Source organism: Danio rerio, chromosome 4 (assembly GCF_049306965.1).
Source record: "Danio rerio strain Tuebingen ecotype United States chromosome 4, GRCz12tu, whole genome shotgun sequence".
Lineage (NCBI taxonomy): Eukaryota > Metazoa > Chordata > Actinopteri > Cypriniformes > Danionidae > Danio > Danio rerio.
In genome coordinates this window covers 6187370-6207484 of record NC_133179.1, presented here as the reverse complement: position 1 = coordinate 6207484, position 20115 = coordinate 6187370, and the positions used below count along the sequence as shown (strand labels likewise).

Genomic DNA, 20115 nt, shown 5'->3' with positions numbered 1-20115 from the left:
TGACAAATCATCGGAAAACAACTGCTGTGCGATGAGTCTTTATTCCTCTTGAACACTGCAATGACACAAGGTTAAAAGCTTGAATACACACTTGTTATAAAGGTTTAGTCCAACAGTGTCCAAACTCAGTCCTGGAGGGCCGGTGTCCTGCATAGTTTAGCTCCAACTTCCTTCAACACACCTGCCTGGACGTTTCTAGCATACCTGATTAGCAGCTTCATTTGTGTTTAATTGGGGTTGGAACTAAAATATGCAGGACAGCGGCCCTCCAGAACCAAGTTTGGGCACCCTTTACTTTCGTCAAAGCCTAAGGCAGACAGTAAACGATGAGAAATTTTAGTGATTTTGTATCTTGCAAAATAATATAATATGGTTAATTCCAGGTGTTTCTCAACCACGCTCCTGGAGGACCACCAACACTGCATGTTTTAGATGTCTCCTTTGTCACACCAATTACAGTTAGTTCGGTCTCTGCTAATGAGCTGATGATCAAATTCAGGTGTGTTTGGTTAAAGACAAATGGAAAATGTGCAGAGCTGGTGGTCCTCCGGTTAAAGCAGTGTATCCCAACCCTGTTCCTGAAGGCACACCAGCATTACACATTTTTAACCTCTCCCTGATCAAACACACCTGAATCAACTCATCAGATCATTAGAAGAGATCCAAAACTTCAAATGAATGGGTCAGATAAGGGAGACATCCCAAATATGTACTGTTGTGCTTTCAGGAACAGGGCTGCTCTACATCACTCGTCCTCGTCTGCTGCTCCAGAAATGGTGATGGTACGTTCTTCTGTGTCCTTTTGAATCGTGTCTTCATCTGTCTTAACTGTTCTGCAACAAAACAGAGATGGGAATTAGCTGGAAGAGCAACATTGATTGATTTAATGGGCTTTTAAAATGGTCATACACACAAAGACATCACCTATACACTAACTGCAGGTTATATTCATGTATATTCCAGCTGCAACCCAATTACTGGGAAACACCCATACACACTCATTCACTACAGCCAATTTAGTTTATTCAATTCACCTATACCGCATGTGTTTGGACTGTGGGGGAAACCGGAGCACTCAGAAGAAAGCCAGATGAACACAGGGAGAACATGCAAACTTTACACAGAAAGACCAACTGGCCCAGCCGGGACTCGAACCAGCGACCTTCTTGCTGTGAGGCTAACAACTAAGCCACCAGGCGACCTGGTAGAGCAGGTTACTTCTACCTAATGAGGACGGTCTTCCTCTCTGTCATCTCCACAGCCTGCTCATGAGTGAACTCCTCCACAGACTCGTGATGGTTGTGGTTGAGCGTTGAGTTACTGGAGATCATCTTCTCTGAGGCGGCCGAACTCACTGCTGCTGCTGCTGCTGCTGCTGAACTGTACGCTGAAACACTGCTGACCAGTCCTGAACTCACACTGCCACCCATGAGTGATAGACCACCCACCATGCTGGACAAGCGACTGTCTTCTCCCTCTATCAGCTTCCTGCAAAAACACAAGGAAAACAATATGGGAAGTGGACAATATATAAGAAATATACAGTTGAAGTCAGATTTATTAGCCCCCCTGAATTTTTAGACCGCTTGTTTATTTTTTTTCCCCAGTTTCTGTTTAACGGAGAGCAAATTTTTTTCAACACATTCCTAAACATAATAGTTTTAATAAGTCATCCCTAATAACTGATTTATTTTATCTTTGCCATGATGACTGTAAATAATATTTTAATAGATATTTTTCAAGACACTTCTATACAGCTTAAAGTGACATTTAAAGGCTTAACTGGGTTAATTAGGTTACTTTGGCAGGTTAGGTTAATTAGGCAAGTTATTGTATAACGATGGTTTGTTCTGTAGACTATCTAGAAAAAATATAGCTTAAAAAGGCTAATAATAATTTTGTCCCTAAAATTGTGTTTAAAAAATTAAAAACTGCTTTTATTCTAGCCGAAATAAAACAAATAAGAGTTTCTCCAGAAGAAAAAAAATTATCAGACATACTGTGAAAAATTCCCTGCTCTGTTAAACATCATTTAAAAAATATTTAAAAAAGAAAAAGTAAATTTAAAGGGGGCTGATAATTCTAACTTCAACTGTATATTAGTTGAAGTCACAATTATTCGCCCTCCCATGTAATTTTCTTTTCTTTTTCAAATATTTTCTAAATGATGTGTAACAGAGCAGGGAATTTTTCACAGTATTTCCTATAACATTTTTTCTTCTGGAGAAAATCTTATTTGTTTTATTTCCGATTGAATAAAAGCAGTTGTTATATATTTTTAAAAGCATTTAAAGGTCAAAATTATTAGCCCCGTTAAGCTATATTTTTTTTCCATTGTCTACAGAACAAACCACTGTTAAACAATGATTTATCAAATTACCCTAACTTGCCTAATTAACCAAGCCTATATATAAATATAGGCAGCTATTGATGTGATTCAATTAGTAATTGAATTTGAGGCAACAATAACATTTGTTTACATTTGAAAACTAAATTAAATTACTGTATGGGTGAAAATATGGAAAATAAACATAATATGTAATATACGCTGCGGCCAGGATTCTGACCAGAAGCAGAAAATCAGAGCACATCACACCTGTCCTCAGGTCTCTACACTGGCTCCCAGTTACATTCAGAATAGATTTTAAAGTATTATTACTTGTCTATAAATCACTAAATGGCCTAGGACCTCAATACATTACAGATAAGCTCACTGAATACAAACCTAACAGATCACTCAGATCTTTAGGATCATATAAACTAGAAGTTCCAAGAGTTCAGTCTAAGCAGGGTGAATCCGCCTTCAGCCACTACGCCCCTCGCTGCTGGAATCAGCTTCCAGAAATGATCAGATGTGCTCCAACATTAGGCATATTCAAATCGAGACTGAAAACACATCTGTTTAGCTGTGCCTTTACTGTATGAGCACTGTGCTACATCCGACAGATTGCACTATTATGTTTTTCGTTTTCTTTTTCATTCTTTTATAACCTATTTTAACTCATTTTAATTTGTTTTCATCTGTTTTTAATAATTTTATTGTCTGCATTTTATGTTCCTAAACTTGTCTTTTTTTATTCCTGTTTATGTAAAGCACTTTGAATTGCCACTGTGTATGAAATGTGCTATATAAATCAACTTGCCTTGCCTTGCCAATGTATTATAAAATAATAATAAAATGTATAATATTTTGACTTTGCTTGCCTCAACCCATTTAAATTCTGCCTTTTAAGTAATTTCATTAAATGACCATTACACCCCTATTGATTCGGGATGTTTACAGTCTTGTCAATTAAACAAAAATGAATATCTTGCTCAAGATAATATGATACAATGGCAGTACCTGTATGTGGTGATTTCAATCTCCAGTGACATCTTAACATTGAGCAGATCCTGATATTCTCTCAGCAGCAGCGCGATCTTCCCCTTGATAGACCTCAGTTCCTCTTTAAGAGTCTCTATACGCGTCTACACATGATCAAAACAAACATGTTTTTAGTATGCTTGAATATAATCACTTTAACTGTTAAAAGCTATTGGTTACTTGTTAATTAGTTACGGTTATTAGGAACTAATAAAGTTATGGTAGCTAACAACCTCTGATTTGGATTGTAATGCAACAATGTACACCTTTATTAAAGCTGCTTTGACAATACTTATTATGAAAAGCGCTATACTAATAAACTTGAGTTGAATTTAATAATAGTATTTAGTATCGGGGCGTGTCCTTACATGTAGCTCCTCCTCCTCTTTCCTGTAATTCTCCTGCGCCTCCTTGATCATCAGCAGCAGTGCCTCATTCCTGTTTTTAAGGGCATCCAGTTCCCTCTGTTTGTTCTGTATCTGTAAACACGTGTGCAGAATGTTAATAATTCTGCATCATTTGGTGTTAATAGTGACCCACGCTTTCCCTCACCTCCTTCTTGTATCCCATGATTTCCTCTCTGGCGCTTCTCGCTGTTTCCATGTGCCGAGACGATACATTGTTTAGATCTTGAAACTTTCCTTTGTACCAGGCGTCCATATCCTAGACACACGCCAGCAAGGAAACACAAAAAGATCCAGGTTCAGTGCTATGAAAAGTGGCATTGTTTACATTTTATTTCCAAATGTATTATTATTAAGAGCATGAGCCCCTTCAGATGAATCATCTCATCATACACAAATGACAGATTGAGCATTTCATAGTACAGTTGAAGTCAGATTTATTAGCCCCCCTGAATTTTTAGACCGCTTGTTTATTTTTTTCTCCCAATTTCTGTTTAACGGAGAGCAAATTTTTCCAACACATTTCTAAACATAATAGTTTTAATAACTCATCTATAATAACTGATTTATTTTATCTTTGCCATGATGACTGTAAATAATATTTTAATAGATATTTTTCAAGACACTTCTACACAGCTTAAAGTGACATTTAAAGGCTTAACTGGGTTAATTAGGTTACTTTGGCAGGTTAGGGTAATTAGGCAAGTTATTGTATAACGATGGTTTGTTCTGTAGATTATCGAGAAAAAATATAGCTTAAAGGGGCTAAGAATTTTGTCCCCAAAGTTGTGCTTAAAAAATTAAAAACTGCTTTTATTCAAGCCGAAATAAAACAAATAAAACTTTCTCCAGAAGAAAAAAATATTATCAGACATACTGTGAAAATTTCCTTGCTCTGTTAAACATCATTTGGAAAATATTTAAAAATGAAGAAAAATATTTGAGGGGGGTTAATAATTCTGACTTCAACTGTATTTATTTTTACCTGGAGGTTTTGCGCAGCGATACTGTCATACTGAGCCTGGATCTGTTTGAGGGCAGACGCCAGATCGGGCAAAGAGAAGGCCACATCTACTTTAGCCACAGATCCATAAATTTGAGCCATCAACTCCTCGATTTCCTGACAGAAAAAAAAAAAAAAACAATAATAAAAATTCAAGCTGAGATTGTTTTCTGTTGTGGGAAAAACAGCTCCTCAAACAAAGGTTGAAAAAGGAGGGGCTTGATTTCGTCTATTGTGAATAAATCGTATGGTTGTTGTTTGCTATTGGTCGATTTTATTTGATTGTCAGATTGATCCCGCCCTCACACTAAACATGTAATCAGGGAAGATATATGACTGAAGAGGAACAGAAAGTTATTTTGATTATGAATAGGTGTACATATATCCTCCATCACCACAGTTAGACAGGTGCAGTTGGAGGATTTAGGAAGTTTAGCAAAATGCAGTTTAGAAAATGCGGCCAGCCATACACTGATGTGGATGCTGTTATATTTTGGTGTATTTAAACTGGTTCGGAGCAGTCTGGTGTGAAACAGAAACAAAATGGCTGAAAATGCTACAATGTATAATGTTTACCCTTGGTTTGAACCAAAGGTACTACAGGTGTGAAAGCACCCTCAGGGGAAGGGGAAGGGGTTTTGACTATAAAGTAGCACACATGCATACCATTTGAGGTTTAGACAGGTGATGCTGGAGGATGTGGAGGGCTTCAAATTGGCTTATTTTACAGTGAACACTGAGCCATAATGTTTAATTGTTAAACAAGCATTTTCATTGGTTGCAGAATCTGACCAATCAACTTGTGCTGAGTAGCAAACAGCGTGGCTGTGAGTAAATTGCGTGTTGTGCACCTTTTTGTGAATCCTCTGCAAGAACTCGAGCTCCACTTCCAGATTTTCCAGTCGTTTTTCCAAGGCAATTCGGGCAGAGGTGGCTGCATCCACATCCTAGTGGACAGAGGGAGTTTAGACACCATTGTTATGTAAAAACAGCTGTGTTTTTGTTATTACATTGGACTTTACCGGTCTGAAGGCTTCAATCTCGAGCTCTGCCTTCTTCCTGGCCTCCAACGCCTCCTCGTATTTCACCTTCAGCATTTCCAGCTGACCTGCCATGGCATCCTTTGCTGCTACTGCCAGGTCCTGTAATACATTATACATACATTAAATATGGCCACATTTAATAGGCCAATCAGTGTCGGTCAATTAGTGACTTTACCGGGGTTCTGCTTTTATTATTATTGCATTTCAGCCATTTGCCAAAACACAGTTATTTCATTTCAAAGTCAATATTTTTTGGATTTAATCATAATAAAATCATGAAAAATAAAGATTAAATAGACATTTAATTTAACATAATTACATTTAATTAGATGCACATAATTAGATGCACATAACTTTTGTGAAAATAAAATTATGGGGGAAAACTATGAGCGAGTAGGGCAAATTGGTGAATAGTGTGTGCATTAGTGGCTCTGTGGTTCATCATGTCTCACCCGTTGGATTTTCATCTGGTCTGCAATCTTCTTCATCTCCCTCAGTTGTTCCTCATAAAGCAGACGCAGGCCGGACGGCTTCACATGGTGGCCTTTAATGGCATTAATCTCAGTCTCCAGCAGCTTGTTACTCTGCTCCAGAGAACGTACCTGGACCAACAAAACACCGGTCTTCAAAATAGATACCACAAAGAGAGAGCCAAAACAGTGAAAGGCATGACGTTTTTTATACCTTCTCGATGTAAACAGCCAGCCGGTCATTGAGGGCTATCATCTCCTTCCTCTCGCTGGTGCGTGTGCTGAGGAAAGCCTGATTCTCAGCGGCCGCAGCGTCCAGATCCACTGCACCTCCAGCACCACCAAAACCCATCCCGAGACACAGCGTCCCCATACTCACGCTGCTGTGGAGCGAATCAGACATGCAAAGAGATGTTATTACAGTCAATTGTAATATTTAAAAAATATGTTTCACGAAACAATATGAAATACAGACTGTAGTTAAAGAAATTAGACTAGTAGTAAGAACGCAGTAATAACTGAGTAAACATTGCTATTGATAATAATGAAGTAATATTATATTATATTAAATAATGTTTCATTATTGTCTCATTATTAAATTATATTATTTTTCTCAAAAAATACAGTAAAAAATATTAGATTAGCCTACATAATAATTTTATTTAACCATAGTAATGATTGTCTAGTATGGTGGCCTATATTAGGTAGCATTATTCATTATTCTTTACATTAAAATAATAGCACAATTTTGTATGTTAAGAAAAAATATATAATAAAAAGAGGACAAATCAAGAGAAACCAAAACTATATAAAATGTGTTGAAAGGTTTGCAGTATTTAGCATGTCATGTAGCTGTATTATCTTTTAACTAAAATATTATTGTAGCTGTAGCCTGCTCAGTCATGTAATGTATATCTCATAAAGTGACATTATTTTTACATACAGTTTCTTCAAATTAGACTACTAAAATTATATTATTATCCTTATTTATTATAAATTATTCTTTACATTAAAGGTGTTAGGCTACTAATAACACAGTAATAATATATTATTTTCCTTATTTATTCTGCATTATTCTTTACATTAAAGGTGTCAGGCTGCTAATAAAAGTATAGCCTATTATTTCCTAAAAATATATAGCCTACAGTTAAAATATTTAATTATTGATTTACATATTTTTAACTTAAATCTGTTATAGGCTACTGATTATAACACAGTAAAATTATAATATTTTTCTTAAAAACACAGTAAAATATTTAATTATATTTTAGGCTACATCATTATTTGATTGTCCGGTATGAGCACTTACAGTACAGAACATTAATTTTACATTACATTTGTTAGGCTACAAATAACACAGTGAAATACTATGGTAAAGTTTTTTCCTAAAATTAAAACTTAGTCAAATTTTTTATTATTTATTTAGGCTACATACGTATTTGATTGTTGAGTATGAGCACGTTTATTAGAGAACATTAAATATATTACATTAGATGTCTCTTTACCTGGTCATGCGTGATTTGCGTGTCCCGGACAGCGCTCTGCGGCCGGTGCTGCGGGAATAGCTGGCGGACCGGTGTCTAGTCGCCCCGCGAGTTGGAGAAGGGCTGGAGACCCGGACCTGGAGGGTGGACGAGGCGGCCAGGCCTCCCTCAAAGTGCCTGCGGTAAGAAGACATCCTCTCCGGGCTGTAGCTCATGTTGAAACCGGTGGTCCTGAAACAGAAGCGTGTGATTGTATCCTCACACTCATTCATGCGGTAGTTTTATACCTGCTGTCCCGCAGAGGAATCTCGAACCTCGGGCTGACTTGAACTTAACCCGCTGCTGAACAATCTGACGGGTCACCGCGAAGAGTTTTACCGCAGTAAAAATAGAGGAGCGAGTTTTCCTGATGCCTGAGATCTTTATTAATCACATTCTCTGCACTAAAAGTGTCGAAAACTTTTTGGAGATTGACAGTAGCCTGGTGTTGACTTCATCGAGGAGGTGCATGCTAATTATTAATCATAAATTAACGGTTTATGGTCACTGTAGCCTTGTATATTGGGTAAAAACAAATGATAATGTAATAAAAAAATGACAATGTAAAGTTTGTTTATGGCTGTCAAAGACAAAAAACATGAGAATCTATATTAATACAAAACAATATCATTATATTATAATATATTGCATTATATTATATTATATTATATTATATTATAATTAAATAATAATATTGTATATTATATTTAATTATATTATATTGTATTATATTATACTATATTTTATTATATTATATTATATTATATTATATTATATTATATTATATTATATTTAATTATAATTAAATTATAATATTGTATATTATATTTAATTATAATTATATTATATTATATTATATTGTATTATATTATACTATATTTAATTATATTATATTATATTATATTATAATATATTATATTATATCATATTATATTAAAATAATTTCGATTAGATAAATATAAAGTTGATGCCAGTAAAGTCCGCAAAAACTCTTCCGGAACTGATGCGTTTGTTTGTTTCCTCCCGGACCGTTTTAATCTTCACATTGAAGTTCCACGGAGTGTTTTTTCTGTCGCGCTCCTCATCTGATCTGAACGGAGCATCGATTATTTTAAACACAATTTAACAGCACATTAAGGTTTATTTTCTACCTCAAGATGGCAGGGAACTTCTGGCAGAGTTCACATTAGTAAGTATTTTCGTATTTACTACCTAAATCACGCACAATAAAGGATTTTTGGGGGTTTTGCTGCGGTTACGGGACCATAAGAGATATAAAAAAACATTTCAATTGTCATATTTGAATTATTAATGCGAACAAAGTACCACATTTTGGTCATAACCAAGACTCAAATACGGAGGTTAGATTATTTGACTTTTATAAATCTAATAGTTTAAATCGTTGACTTATTAGCTTTAGCTGTCTGGCTAGTGAAGAAACCACAGAGAAATTAATTTGTGAATCATTTGCATAAATATCGGTTATTTACTACGTGAATTCATTTTCACACATTAAATTTACATTTATAAACTCAATTAAAGTAATGTTTTAATGCTAATATCCAGATATGAAGTGACTGATACATTTGTTGTTTGACTTGTAGAGTGTATTTATTACACGTAAATATTAATATATGTGTGTTACACTTTAATGATTTGTGAATTGAAAGTGTCTTTGTTCTTTTCAGTCTGCAGTGGGTTCTGGACAAGCAGGATCTGATGAAGGAGAGACAGAAAGATCTCAAGTTCCTCACAGAAGAGGAGTACTGGAAACTGCAGATATTTTTTGCCAATGGTTTGATGAGAAATTGCTTATTTAGTTGTTTTGTTTTCTCTTTTCTGAATCTGAAACTGTATTTCTAGACTAAGTGCAAAGCAAGACCAAAATATTCAACAATATAGTATTTACTCATGTTATATGACAATGGCAGTTCATTTATATAGCATAATTAAAAGCAACCCATGTTGACGGATGTGCTTAACATTAACTAAAATCCACAAACAGCAAGAATAAGTCAAAAACAAGTAAATAAAAAGGCTAATTAAAAGCTTTTACGTGGTTAAACGCCAGTAAAATATGAACTAAATCTTATTCATGTGTTCAGTGCTTTGTCAAACAAGATAGTTTTTATACTTGGATTAAAAACGAAACAGATTTGCAGCTAATCTAATGGAAGACGGGGAAATCATTCCAAAGTGTAGCAGCAGCTGCAGAGATTTCAATCTAAATTTAGGAATCAATAAAAGTCTCTCATCTGATGAGCGATCAATTAATGATAGATGGGTTTAAGAGACAATGTGCAACAACTTTTATTAACATGAGTTTTTATTATGCATAGTAAGCATATTAACTATGAGTAAAGTGTCTACTTTCATGCTTTAAATAGCTTTTGTGAAAATATTGTTTCCTCATACTTTGGTGTAATAGATAAATATATATTTTTCATGTTTGCAAAGGTATTTATATCATTTAAATGTAGTAATAATTTAAAAATATGCAAACAATAGGTGATCTTGTTCAATTTTGTTGTATTTTAAATAAGTTTTGTTGACAATTGGTAAATCTTTTTTGTCATTTTAACATATTTAAATAACAATACTTTTGGGCTACACTGTTATCTGTTAATATATCATCAGATGATTGATCTTTCAAGATTTATTTGATGTTAGACATTTTAGGGGGAGTTATCTGTAAATGTATGAAAAATAATGGCACTTTATGTTTTGATGCTTAGAGCCTTAATTTTTTGACCATATGACCAAGTGTTAGGTTACCACATATACTGTGGAGCGTTAATTGAAATGTATATATTTTTTTCTGTTTTGTATTCATTTGTATTTGGTTTTGGGATTTAAATGCAAAGCTAACTTAAAGCCTAAAAGTTTAAACAGCTTAAACACTTTAAAATGTTTAATTCGTCCTCTTGTGACAGTGATTCAAGCCTTGGGCGAACACTTGAAACTCAGACAGCAGGTCATCGCCACGGCAACTGTCTACTTTAAGCGTTTCTATGCCAGGTGAGCAGTGCAGTGCCATCATTAAAAGCTTGTTTTCTTCTAAAGATTCCTCTTCTAGATTCATCTAGGCTCTTGTGTTTTTCATGTAATGTGGTGCTCTATTTTTGTTCTGTGGCTTTCATTTAAGTACTCTTTAGTTCATGAAATAAAAGGAAAAACTCTTGGCTGTTTTTTCAGGTACTCTCTGAAGAGCATTGACCCTGTGTTAATGGCCCCAACATGTGTGTTTCTGGCCTCTAAAGTAGAGGTAAATACTCTGTCTGTATATAATATAAAGTGCTTGGCATAAATGAGTAAAACATTTTTTGAAAATAAATATTTTTTTACCATGTCTCAGTCATCATAGGTAATAGATTTTGGCATATTTGAACAAAACAGATTTATTAAACTGATATATTTATTAAAATATTTTTTTTGTCACCAATCATCTTTAGAAATAGAAAGATAATGCATGTACAGTCATGCAAAACATTGCAAAAAAATGACAAACTGAAATTTCAACTATATGTTACATTTTTTTTGTTTTTCTTGATTTTTATTCTATTTTTTACAATTTTATTTAATATTTGTCTTATTATATACATTTGACCTAATTTTTAGACCGTCATCATACTTTTTTTTTAACTTTTTATTTTTTTATATTTTTAGCTCCAGAATTTGACTTCAGTACTGACTAAACTAATGTATATGCACAAATATAATATTGTAAATCATCCTATAGAAAATATTAACTTAAAAGAGAGATTTGTGAGGGGTGTACTGAGCACTGTAAACACAATATTTATTCAGATTTCTGCTGAAAGATGTTTGAAACTGCATTTTAACACTAAAATTCTGCTGTCAACAGGAATTTGGTGTCGTTTCAAACACTCGGCTTATTTCAGCAGCAACGTCTGTGTGTAAGTGGGTTATATTTTACAATCATAATTTTTTTTTATGTTAATAAAATATATGTATTTTATATTATATTATATGTTATATGTTATTATTATGTTATTATATGTTATATTATATGTATTATATTATATGTATATATATAGTTTAAATTGTACTTGTATATTTTATAATAAGTTATTTTTTTGTATATAAAGAGAGAAAAGTCCCATCTGAGATTTTCATCTAAAATTAGCATTTTTCCTCAGGCTTTTGTGTGTCACTTCAGTAATTTTACTCTTATGGCAAATAATAGGTTATTTGCATTGCCTTTAAAGTGGAGTAACTGATCATAAATATTGGAGGCTGAGAAAAACACAACTTTTAGAGGAAAATTTCAGACGTCACTGAAGTTTTTTCATCTGAACTCTTTATACAGTTGAAGTCAGAATTATTAGCCCCCCCCCCCCCCCCCCCCCCTGTTTAGTTTTTCCCCCATTTTCTGATTAACAATTTTTTTCAACACGTTTCTAATCATAAAAGTTTTAATAACTAATTTCTAAGACACTTCTGTACAGCTTTAAGTGACATTTAAAGGCTTAACTAGGTTTACTAGGCAGGTTAGAGTAATTAGGCAAGTTATTGTATGACGATGGTTTGTTCTGTTGACAATCGAAAAAATATAGCTTAAAGGGGCTAATAATTTAGTCCTTAAAATGGTGTTTAAAAAAATCAAAAACTGCTTTTATTCTCCCCAAAATAAAACAAATAAGACTTTCTCCAGAAGAGAAAATATTATCAAACATGCTGTAAAAATTTTCTTGCTCTGTTAAACATCGTTTGGGACATATTTAAAAAAATAATAATAATCAAAGGAGGGCTAATAATTCAGACTTCAACTGTATATACATATACAAACACTTTTTATATATACATTATATGAAGTTGCACAATATATTCAAATAAGAAAATCTATATTATATTGTAATTTATTTGATCTAATAGCCAAGGAATTGTTGCTATTACTAAATTTAATTTAGTTTAATTTGATATATAAAAACAACTAACAAAACACTATATAGACGTGTTTAAAAATGTAATCATGAAAAAACTAAAATGAAAACAAAATATAAGCATATCCCGATTATACTAAAAAAACAGTTTAATGTCTTCCTCAATAGTCACTTTTGTAATATATATGTATTTCTCAGACTTTTCTTTTTTTAATAGTGAAAACAAGGTTCTCTTATGCCTTCCCAAAGGAGTTTCCCTTCAGAATGAACCACGTGAGTCAAACGTCTTTGTTTCACTACATCAGAAAACATGATGAGACCGTCATGTGAGAGTCTTTCCCGAGAGCATGACTTCACTAGGAGATTTTGGAAATCTGACAGCATCACTATACATCCAGATAATAATTTCTTGTAACTTGTCTGATTCATATGATGGAAACACTAGTCGAGAGTTTGAGTGTGTGTGTGCTGATGATGCAGTGTTTCTGACACCCGTTCAGGAGTGAAATTCCTCACACTCGCAACACCTTCGTAGGAAAGTCTCATTATCCTGATAGATGACTTCTGGTTTTGGCCGTTCATGTCTCGGGCTGGTGATAAGTGCCATATGATTACTAGCAGTGTTGTTTATTCAGCACAGCACTAGTCAGGTGGTGTAAAGGAAACATTGCGGTCTCCATTTAGTAAAGGGGGGAAAATGCCAATTAGTGCGCATAACATGCTAACGCCATGATTTCACAGTGAACTTATGCCTTTATCTCGCTAGATCCTGGAGTGTGAATTCTACTTGCTGGAGCTCATGGTTGGTATTGATGGATTCTTGAGGTTGTCTTGAAGTTGTGTTTTCAGCGTTTGTTGATGGATGTTTGGTTTGGTTTTGTTTCAGGACTGCTGTCTGATCGTGTATCATCCGTACAGGCCGCTATTGCAGTATGTGCAGGACATGGGGCAGGAGGACATGCTGCTGCCGCTGGCTTGGTGAGGAGTGTGTGTGGATTCAGTAGAAACCTCTACTTCTTTTATATGCTGGTTAAAGGGATTGTTCGCCCAATCGTCTATCTCTTTGTTGTTTTTTTAATGCCCTATACTGTTCATTCCTTTTTGCATGAGAACTTCTTGATGCTCATGCATGCCTGTGTAATGGTAGTTAAATCACAATCACACTTAAGGAGGTAGTTCACCCAAAACAGAACATTCTGCCAATCTTCACTCGTTGCAAACCTGTTTGAATTTCTTTTTTTCCTTTGAACACAAAAGAAGATGTTTTGAAAAATGTTGGAATGTGGTAACCATTGACTTTTTTCCTACTATGGAAGTCAGTGGTCAACTGTTTCAAACATTCAAAAAGTATGTTGTTTTGTGTTCAGCAGCCTTTATAAACACAAAGGTTTATAAAGGTTTGAGGGTGTGTAAATATAAGAATAATGTTAATATATGAATAAAAATGCAAACATATCAAAGAATAATTCCATGTAACAAATGCCATGTATTGCAATTATTCTGTAGACATATGATAAGGTTTGGTGAAAAACAAACCGAAATTATTGTTAGACAAATTTTCTGATGTTGAACATTTTTTTGAAGCTCTTATTATTGAGGCGTTTCAGTCTGACTATACCTTTTTATCAACATCTACATTTTAAATAAGTGGCAAGAGGAGTGGAATGCATTGGAAATTAATAAATTACATGAAATACAACCTGAAATGTCAAACAGAATTTTAAGACTATTTGATCGAGTGATTTTTACTAGATGTTGTGTTGGACATACAAGATTAACTCACGCCTTTTCACTTAAAGATGAAGACCCCACTCAATGTTTGTTCTGCACAACTCCCCACACATTTCACTGGACTGTCCTGCTTTTAATAATTCCAGAAGACTTTTTTAATGAAATGAACTCTCTTAAGGACATTTTTAGCAAAGTGAAACCAGAATTCTTATCATGTATTATTAACACAAAAATATCTTACTTAACTTGTGTTTTTATTTGTTTGTTGTTTTAAATTGTTTATTTATTATTGAAATGTTCTTGCCATGAAAATAGCCTTGGTTGCTGTTGCTATGGTTTATTTCCGTAAATAAAAAATACATCACATTACATTACAGTCTGACTATATACTGCATATAGAATATGTATATCTGACTATATATAGAATGATTATTCAGCACACTGCAAAAATATGCTTTTTTATTTAGTTTTTTGTGTTGTTTTTAGTCAAAATATCTTAATATTCTTATATCAAGACATTAGACAAGTAAAAATATTGTTTTGTTTTCAGAAAAAAGTTGTCAAAATTAAGTGAGTTTTTTCTTAAAACAAGCAAAATAATCTGCCAATGGGGTACATAAAACAATCTTATTGCAAACCAAAAAAAATTTTTTTTACTCACCCCTGATTATTAGGCAGATTATTTTGCTAGCATTAAGGAAAAACTCACTCAATTTTGACTTTTTTCTGACAACATTTTAAACGCCTAGAACAGGGGTTTCCAAAGTTGGACCTGGAGGGCTGGTGTCCTGCTGACTTAAGCTCCAACTTGCTTCAACATTCTTGCCTGGAAGTTTCTAGTATACCTAGTAAGAGCTTGATTAGCTTGTTCAGGTGTGTTTGATTAGGGTTGGAGCTAAACTCTCCAGGACACCGGCCCTCCAGGGCAGTGTGGACACTCCTGGTCTTGAAGATGTTTCTTGATTTAAGAAGTTTTAGATATTTGGACTAGAAACAAGACAAACTCATTGCATTGCACACATTTTTTGCCATTTAGATCCACATTTTACTGCACTGTTGTTGATCACTGTTTTTTACAAGTCTCACATGTTAAAAAGCAAGATGGATAAATGTATACAGATGTCTGATTTGAATGGTTTTTCATGTGTTTATAGGAGAATAGTGAACGACACCTACAGAACAGACCTGTGTCTGCTTTACCCTCCATTTATGATTGCACTGGGTAAGAACAACATTTCTTAGCTCAGTTTGATGTAAGAGCTGATTAAAAATTAGCCAACGTCCCACAAAGTTTTATTTTAACTAATCTTCTGAAACTTTCATAGGCTAGTCAGGTAAATAATTCTCGTGAATTCTATTGCATTGAATAATTCTTCTGAATTCTATTGCATTGCTGTGGCGATATCACAAGCTAAGGCTCTTTAGTTTTGCTTTCTTACAGTCAGTATTCAGTAAATGTACTGTGAGTTAAAATGTCGCCAATGTTATCGGTTGAAACCTGAAGTTGCAATAACATCTTAAAATTTATAGAAAGGGTCTTAAAAATGTCTAAAGAGTTATTAAATTTAACTCTGATTCTTCTATCTACCCTGTATTATTATTATTATTATTATTATTATCATTAGTAGTAGTAGTAGTAGTATTAATGGTAGTATTGTTACTAATATTAGTTGTAATATTAGTATTATTATTAGTACTACTACTATTACTATTATTATTATTATTATTAATATTAATAGTAGTATTAGTAGTCTTAGTAGTAGTAGTTATCATTTAGCCTATAGTTTTATATCTGAATAACTGCATAACAATTGTTTTCTTCCTCCTCCAGCTTGCCTGCATGTGGCGTGTGTGGTTCAGCAGAAAGATGCCAGACAGTGGTTTGCTGAGCTCTCTGTGGACATGGAGAAGGTAAGACTCTTTAAGGTGTAAAAGAAGTGAATGTTTTTTTTTTTCTGGATGTTGGTCTCCTGTAAGTGTGTGTGAATGTCTGGTATGGAGCAGATCCTGGAGATCATCAGGGTGATCCTGAAGCTCTATGACCAGTGGAAGAACTTCGACGATAGGAAGGAAATCGCCGCTGTGCTTAACAAGGTGCCCAAACCCAAACCTCCTCCTAACAGGTAAGATGGATTGCAGTGCTTTACCTCTCAGTTATTCATGTTACACTACAGTATTTTTTTGTGTGTGTGTAACCCTGTTGCAAAGAGTAACAATAGGAAAAGTACAATTGTGTTACACTTCATTTTAACACGCTCATTCATTCAATGATGTTTTGCAGCTATTTCAAAATTTGGTGAATCCTTGCAAAGTTTAATATTTTCTTTTATTTCATACATTTGAATTTTACTTGTATGAAAGGTTTATATGCAAAATTCTAAAAGTTAAAGGTATTAAAGTATTTATTAAGATTTTAATAACTTCCATTTGTTTTATATAATATTTTATCAAGCAGAAACTTACTGTAAGTACCAGGCATGTGCCAATATAAGATTCTGACGGTATGATAACCTTGGATAAAAATATCACGGTATTGTGATTACTGCTCTAAAATTTATTCCTTTCAAATGTCTGAGTAAAAACAAAAACAAAAATTTCCTTTTAAACTCAACATATTTTATTTTGAGAAACATTTAAAATATTTTGGAAAAGTAAACCAACGAATTTTTGGCTTCTGCTGTCTTTATTTATCTAAAAAACAGATTTTTTTTTACAATTTCAAACAGCATTTTAGGATATTTTTTTCTGCTGAAAATACTGTTGTCCTAAAAAACAAAAAAAAAAGTAAATAAAAATGTGTACTCATACTTTTGGAATGGTATTGCAGACAAATTTTAAAAGCTTGACTTTTCCAAACCGCCGTATACCTTAAAAACAGTTATCGTCTCATAGCTTGTGAGAACATGACATGCAAACTGCACAGTATAATCTGCTGGTTTTCAACATACAGAGTAATAATGAAACATGCTTTATTATGCATTTATTATGCTTTATGCATTTATTAAAGTTATTAATTTACTTATTAAAGTTACAGTTATTAAAATCTTAATAAACACTTCAGTAACTTTAATTTTAATAAGGTAAAGATATTAAAGTATTTGTTCATATTCTTGTATTACTGTTATTTTTAGAAAAGTGGAAAATAATATTATAATAATATTGATTTAGCCCATGGTTTTGAAAGATGTTATGTAAATACTTTCATAAATACTTAAAAAAAAAAAAAAAATTTATTTCATAATTTTGCAATATCTTCTGTTCATTAAGCTTTACTTCGTTTACTGAAAACTTTTTTTTGAATTTTAGTTTTTTGAGAAGCACAAAAGCTCCTTGTCATAGCATTTTGTTTATTTATTTAAAAAAATGCATTTATTGTTTCACCTTCGGTAATTCTACTGCTTTACCTTATCTTTAACTTATTTTATTTCAGTTAGTTGCCAAGGGATTGTGTAATTTTCATGTGTTTTTGGGTTAACAAGTTGCTGGTATATTACATTTTTATTTTCAGCTTTATTTCAGTTGCCAAAATGAATCTTAGTCCAAGTATAAAGAATAAAGTTCAAAAGTAATAACATCTGATATTTGTGCCTGCACCTTCTTGCTCTTCTGACTTCAGCGAGACTGACCAGAGCTCAAACGGCAGTCAAAACAGCTCGTACAGTCAGTCCTAGAGCGCCATCTGCAGGTGGACATGAGGCAGAGCGATCCAGAGAGGCAAAAACGGCACATCCTGGCACATTTGAATGCTGATTTTCACAAGCACATTGTTTTCTGATCGTGAGGAAACTGATTCCTGGCACACACACACACGCACAGATTTTCTCTTTCCTCTCCTCTGGAATCTTCCAACCAATCAAAGCAGACTCCACCTCCTTTTGTCCTTCCACGAATCAGAGCAGTCAAAATGATGCCACTTGTTTCCACCAATCAGAGCAGACAAAAAGACTCTACCTCCGTCCTTCCACCAATCAGAGCAGGAGGGGAGCGAACTGCTCACCAATAGGAAATCTGCTTTGATATAGAGTTTGTTGTCTAGCTTAAGGCTGTAGTGCTGAATGTTTTGGACACACACACACACACACACACATAAGCATAAAAGTATGTGTTTAATGGTCCTGACTTTCTTGAAAGGTTGATTTGAAGATTCTTTTGGGAACAAAAAATACATTTTTCCTCTGTGTCTGAGAGTGAAGAGTAGAAAGTGTGTGTGTGTTGTTGAATTATTGTATGCGTGCCTCTCGTCGACCATATCACAGTTTTGTATTCCTCAGGGAAACGGATCAGTCCTCTCTACAAAGTGGCTGGTTGTAAACTGATTGGCCACAGGGCTATGTGACGTGATCTATTTCGAACCCTCGTACTGTGTAAATCGATTCCTGATTGGATACTTAAACGTTTTTTCCGTTGACGTGTGTGGATGTGAGTTCGCCACTGTGAGATTTAGTGATATGGATAGTTTGATTTGATCACAAAAATGCTCCCAAAATGCATTGTAAATATGCGTTCATCCTATAGGCCTTTTTATTCTATAATTATGCTGTGTGTTTTGTTTTGCTTTCATTTTGTTATTTGACGTATTTGCAGCGCACAAAGTGATCGTTCACCAAAAAATGAACATTTGCTCATCCTTTACTCAACTTCAGGTGTTTGAGCTTTTTTTCTGTTTTCAAAAATTGCTGTTTGTTCAAACTATTTATTTAAAATGAGCTGAGACGACACAATTATTGTGTTTTATTTCTGGACAACTTATTTTTTTTATGTTCAATTTACTTGAATTTGTAACAACTAGTAAGTTAAATCAAGAAGTGTGTTGTTTAAGCTCAATTTAAATAAGCAGTTTGAACAAACAGCAAATGTCAGTCACTTTTGAGTCTGTTAAACTTAAATATTTCTATTTATGGATATTTTGAATCGTTTTGAAAACCATTGACTGCAATATAGATGAAAAAATCACCATGGGAGTCAATGGCTGCTTGTTTCTTTAAACATTCTTCAAAATATCTTCTTTTGTGTTTGATAGAATAAGAAATTCATGAAGGTTTGGGACCACTTGAAGATGATTAAATGAAATTTTGTTTATGTTTTGGTGAACTATCGCTTTAAATGTAAGTTTGATGGAGGACAAGCCAATATTTTGAGTTCTTTAAGGCACTTCCTATTTTCTGCATCTCAGTTTCCTGTCATGAGAGAGACATAACTAAGAGGAAAGGTTTTATGATAAGTTGATGTTTAGCTCTGAATGGCATTTGTTTTTGCTTCGTCTCTCACTGTGGTCTCATGTTTGGCAGTGTTTCAGGAGTGTTTATTACCTGCAAATATCTGCGTCCCTCTCTGTGTTGCTGTGTGTGTATTATTTGCCTGTAAATATATTTCATGACGTGATAACTATGGGGATTGAGAGGGCTTGGAGTGTTATTAATTTTTTTTTCTATAACGGAGCTTGGAAGCCTTATTGAATAAAGCTGCTGCTGAAAAAAAAACTATAGTGTGAATGTTTTTAGGTTCAGGGATAATGTTTTTTGAAATCTCAACTCTCACGAGGCATTTGGGTTCACATTTGTGCATAAAGAGATGCAAACAATTTTGAAGCAGGTCAATCTTTAAAACACTTTCTGTTTCGTTTCTTTGTACGTGTTTTCATGTTCTTTGCATGTGTTTTAACCATCATGCATC

The 20115-nt window shown here is 33.9% G+C and overlaps 2 protein-coding genes across 3 annotated transcripts; one reads left to right on the top strand and one right to left on the bottom strand.

Annotated features, from left to right (window-relative positions):
• Positions 1-22: 22 nt before the first annotated feature.
• On the bottom strand, positions 23-8389 carry ngs (notochord granular surface). 2 transcript variants are annotated; one of them, XM_005164523.4, is made up of 11 exons: positions 7790-8389; positions 6499-6667; positions 6267-6416; positions 5794-5913; positions 5623-5718; positions 4754-4888; positions 3917-4027; positions 3733-3843; positions 3344-3468; positions 1225-1488; positions 23-828 (listed from the first exon to the last, which is right to left on the bottom strand). In XM_005164523.4, the coding sequence occupies exons 1-11, from the start codon at positions 8038-8040 to the stop codon at positions 825-827; spliced, it is 1536 nt and encodes a 511-aa protein (XP_005164580.3). In that variant the 5' UTR covers positions 8041-8389; the 3' UTR covers positions 23-824.
• A 485-nt stretch (positions 8390-8874) lies between these two features.
• Positions 8875-20098, top strand: ccnc (cyclin C). Its single transcript, NM_199951.2, is given in 12 exon segments — positions 8875-8996; positions 9496-9602; positions 10741-10825; positions 11003-11072; positions 11673-11724; positions 12929-12984; positions 13478-13513; positions 13598-13689; positions 15597-15664; positions 16274-16353; positions 16447-16565; positions 18059-20098. Coding segments are annotated over 12 exon segments (852 nt in total). The 5' UTR covers positions 8875-8964; the 3' UTR covers positions 18114-20098.
• The last annotated feature ends 17 nt before the right edge of the window (positions 20099-20115 follow it).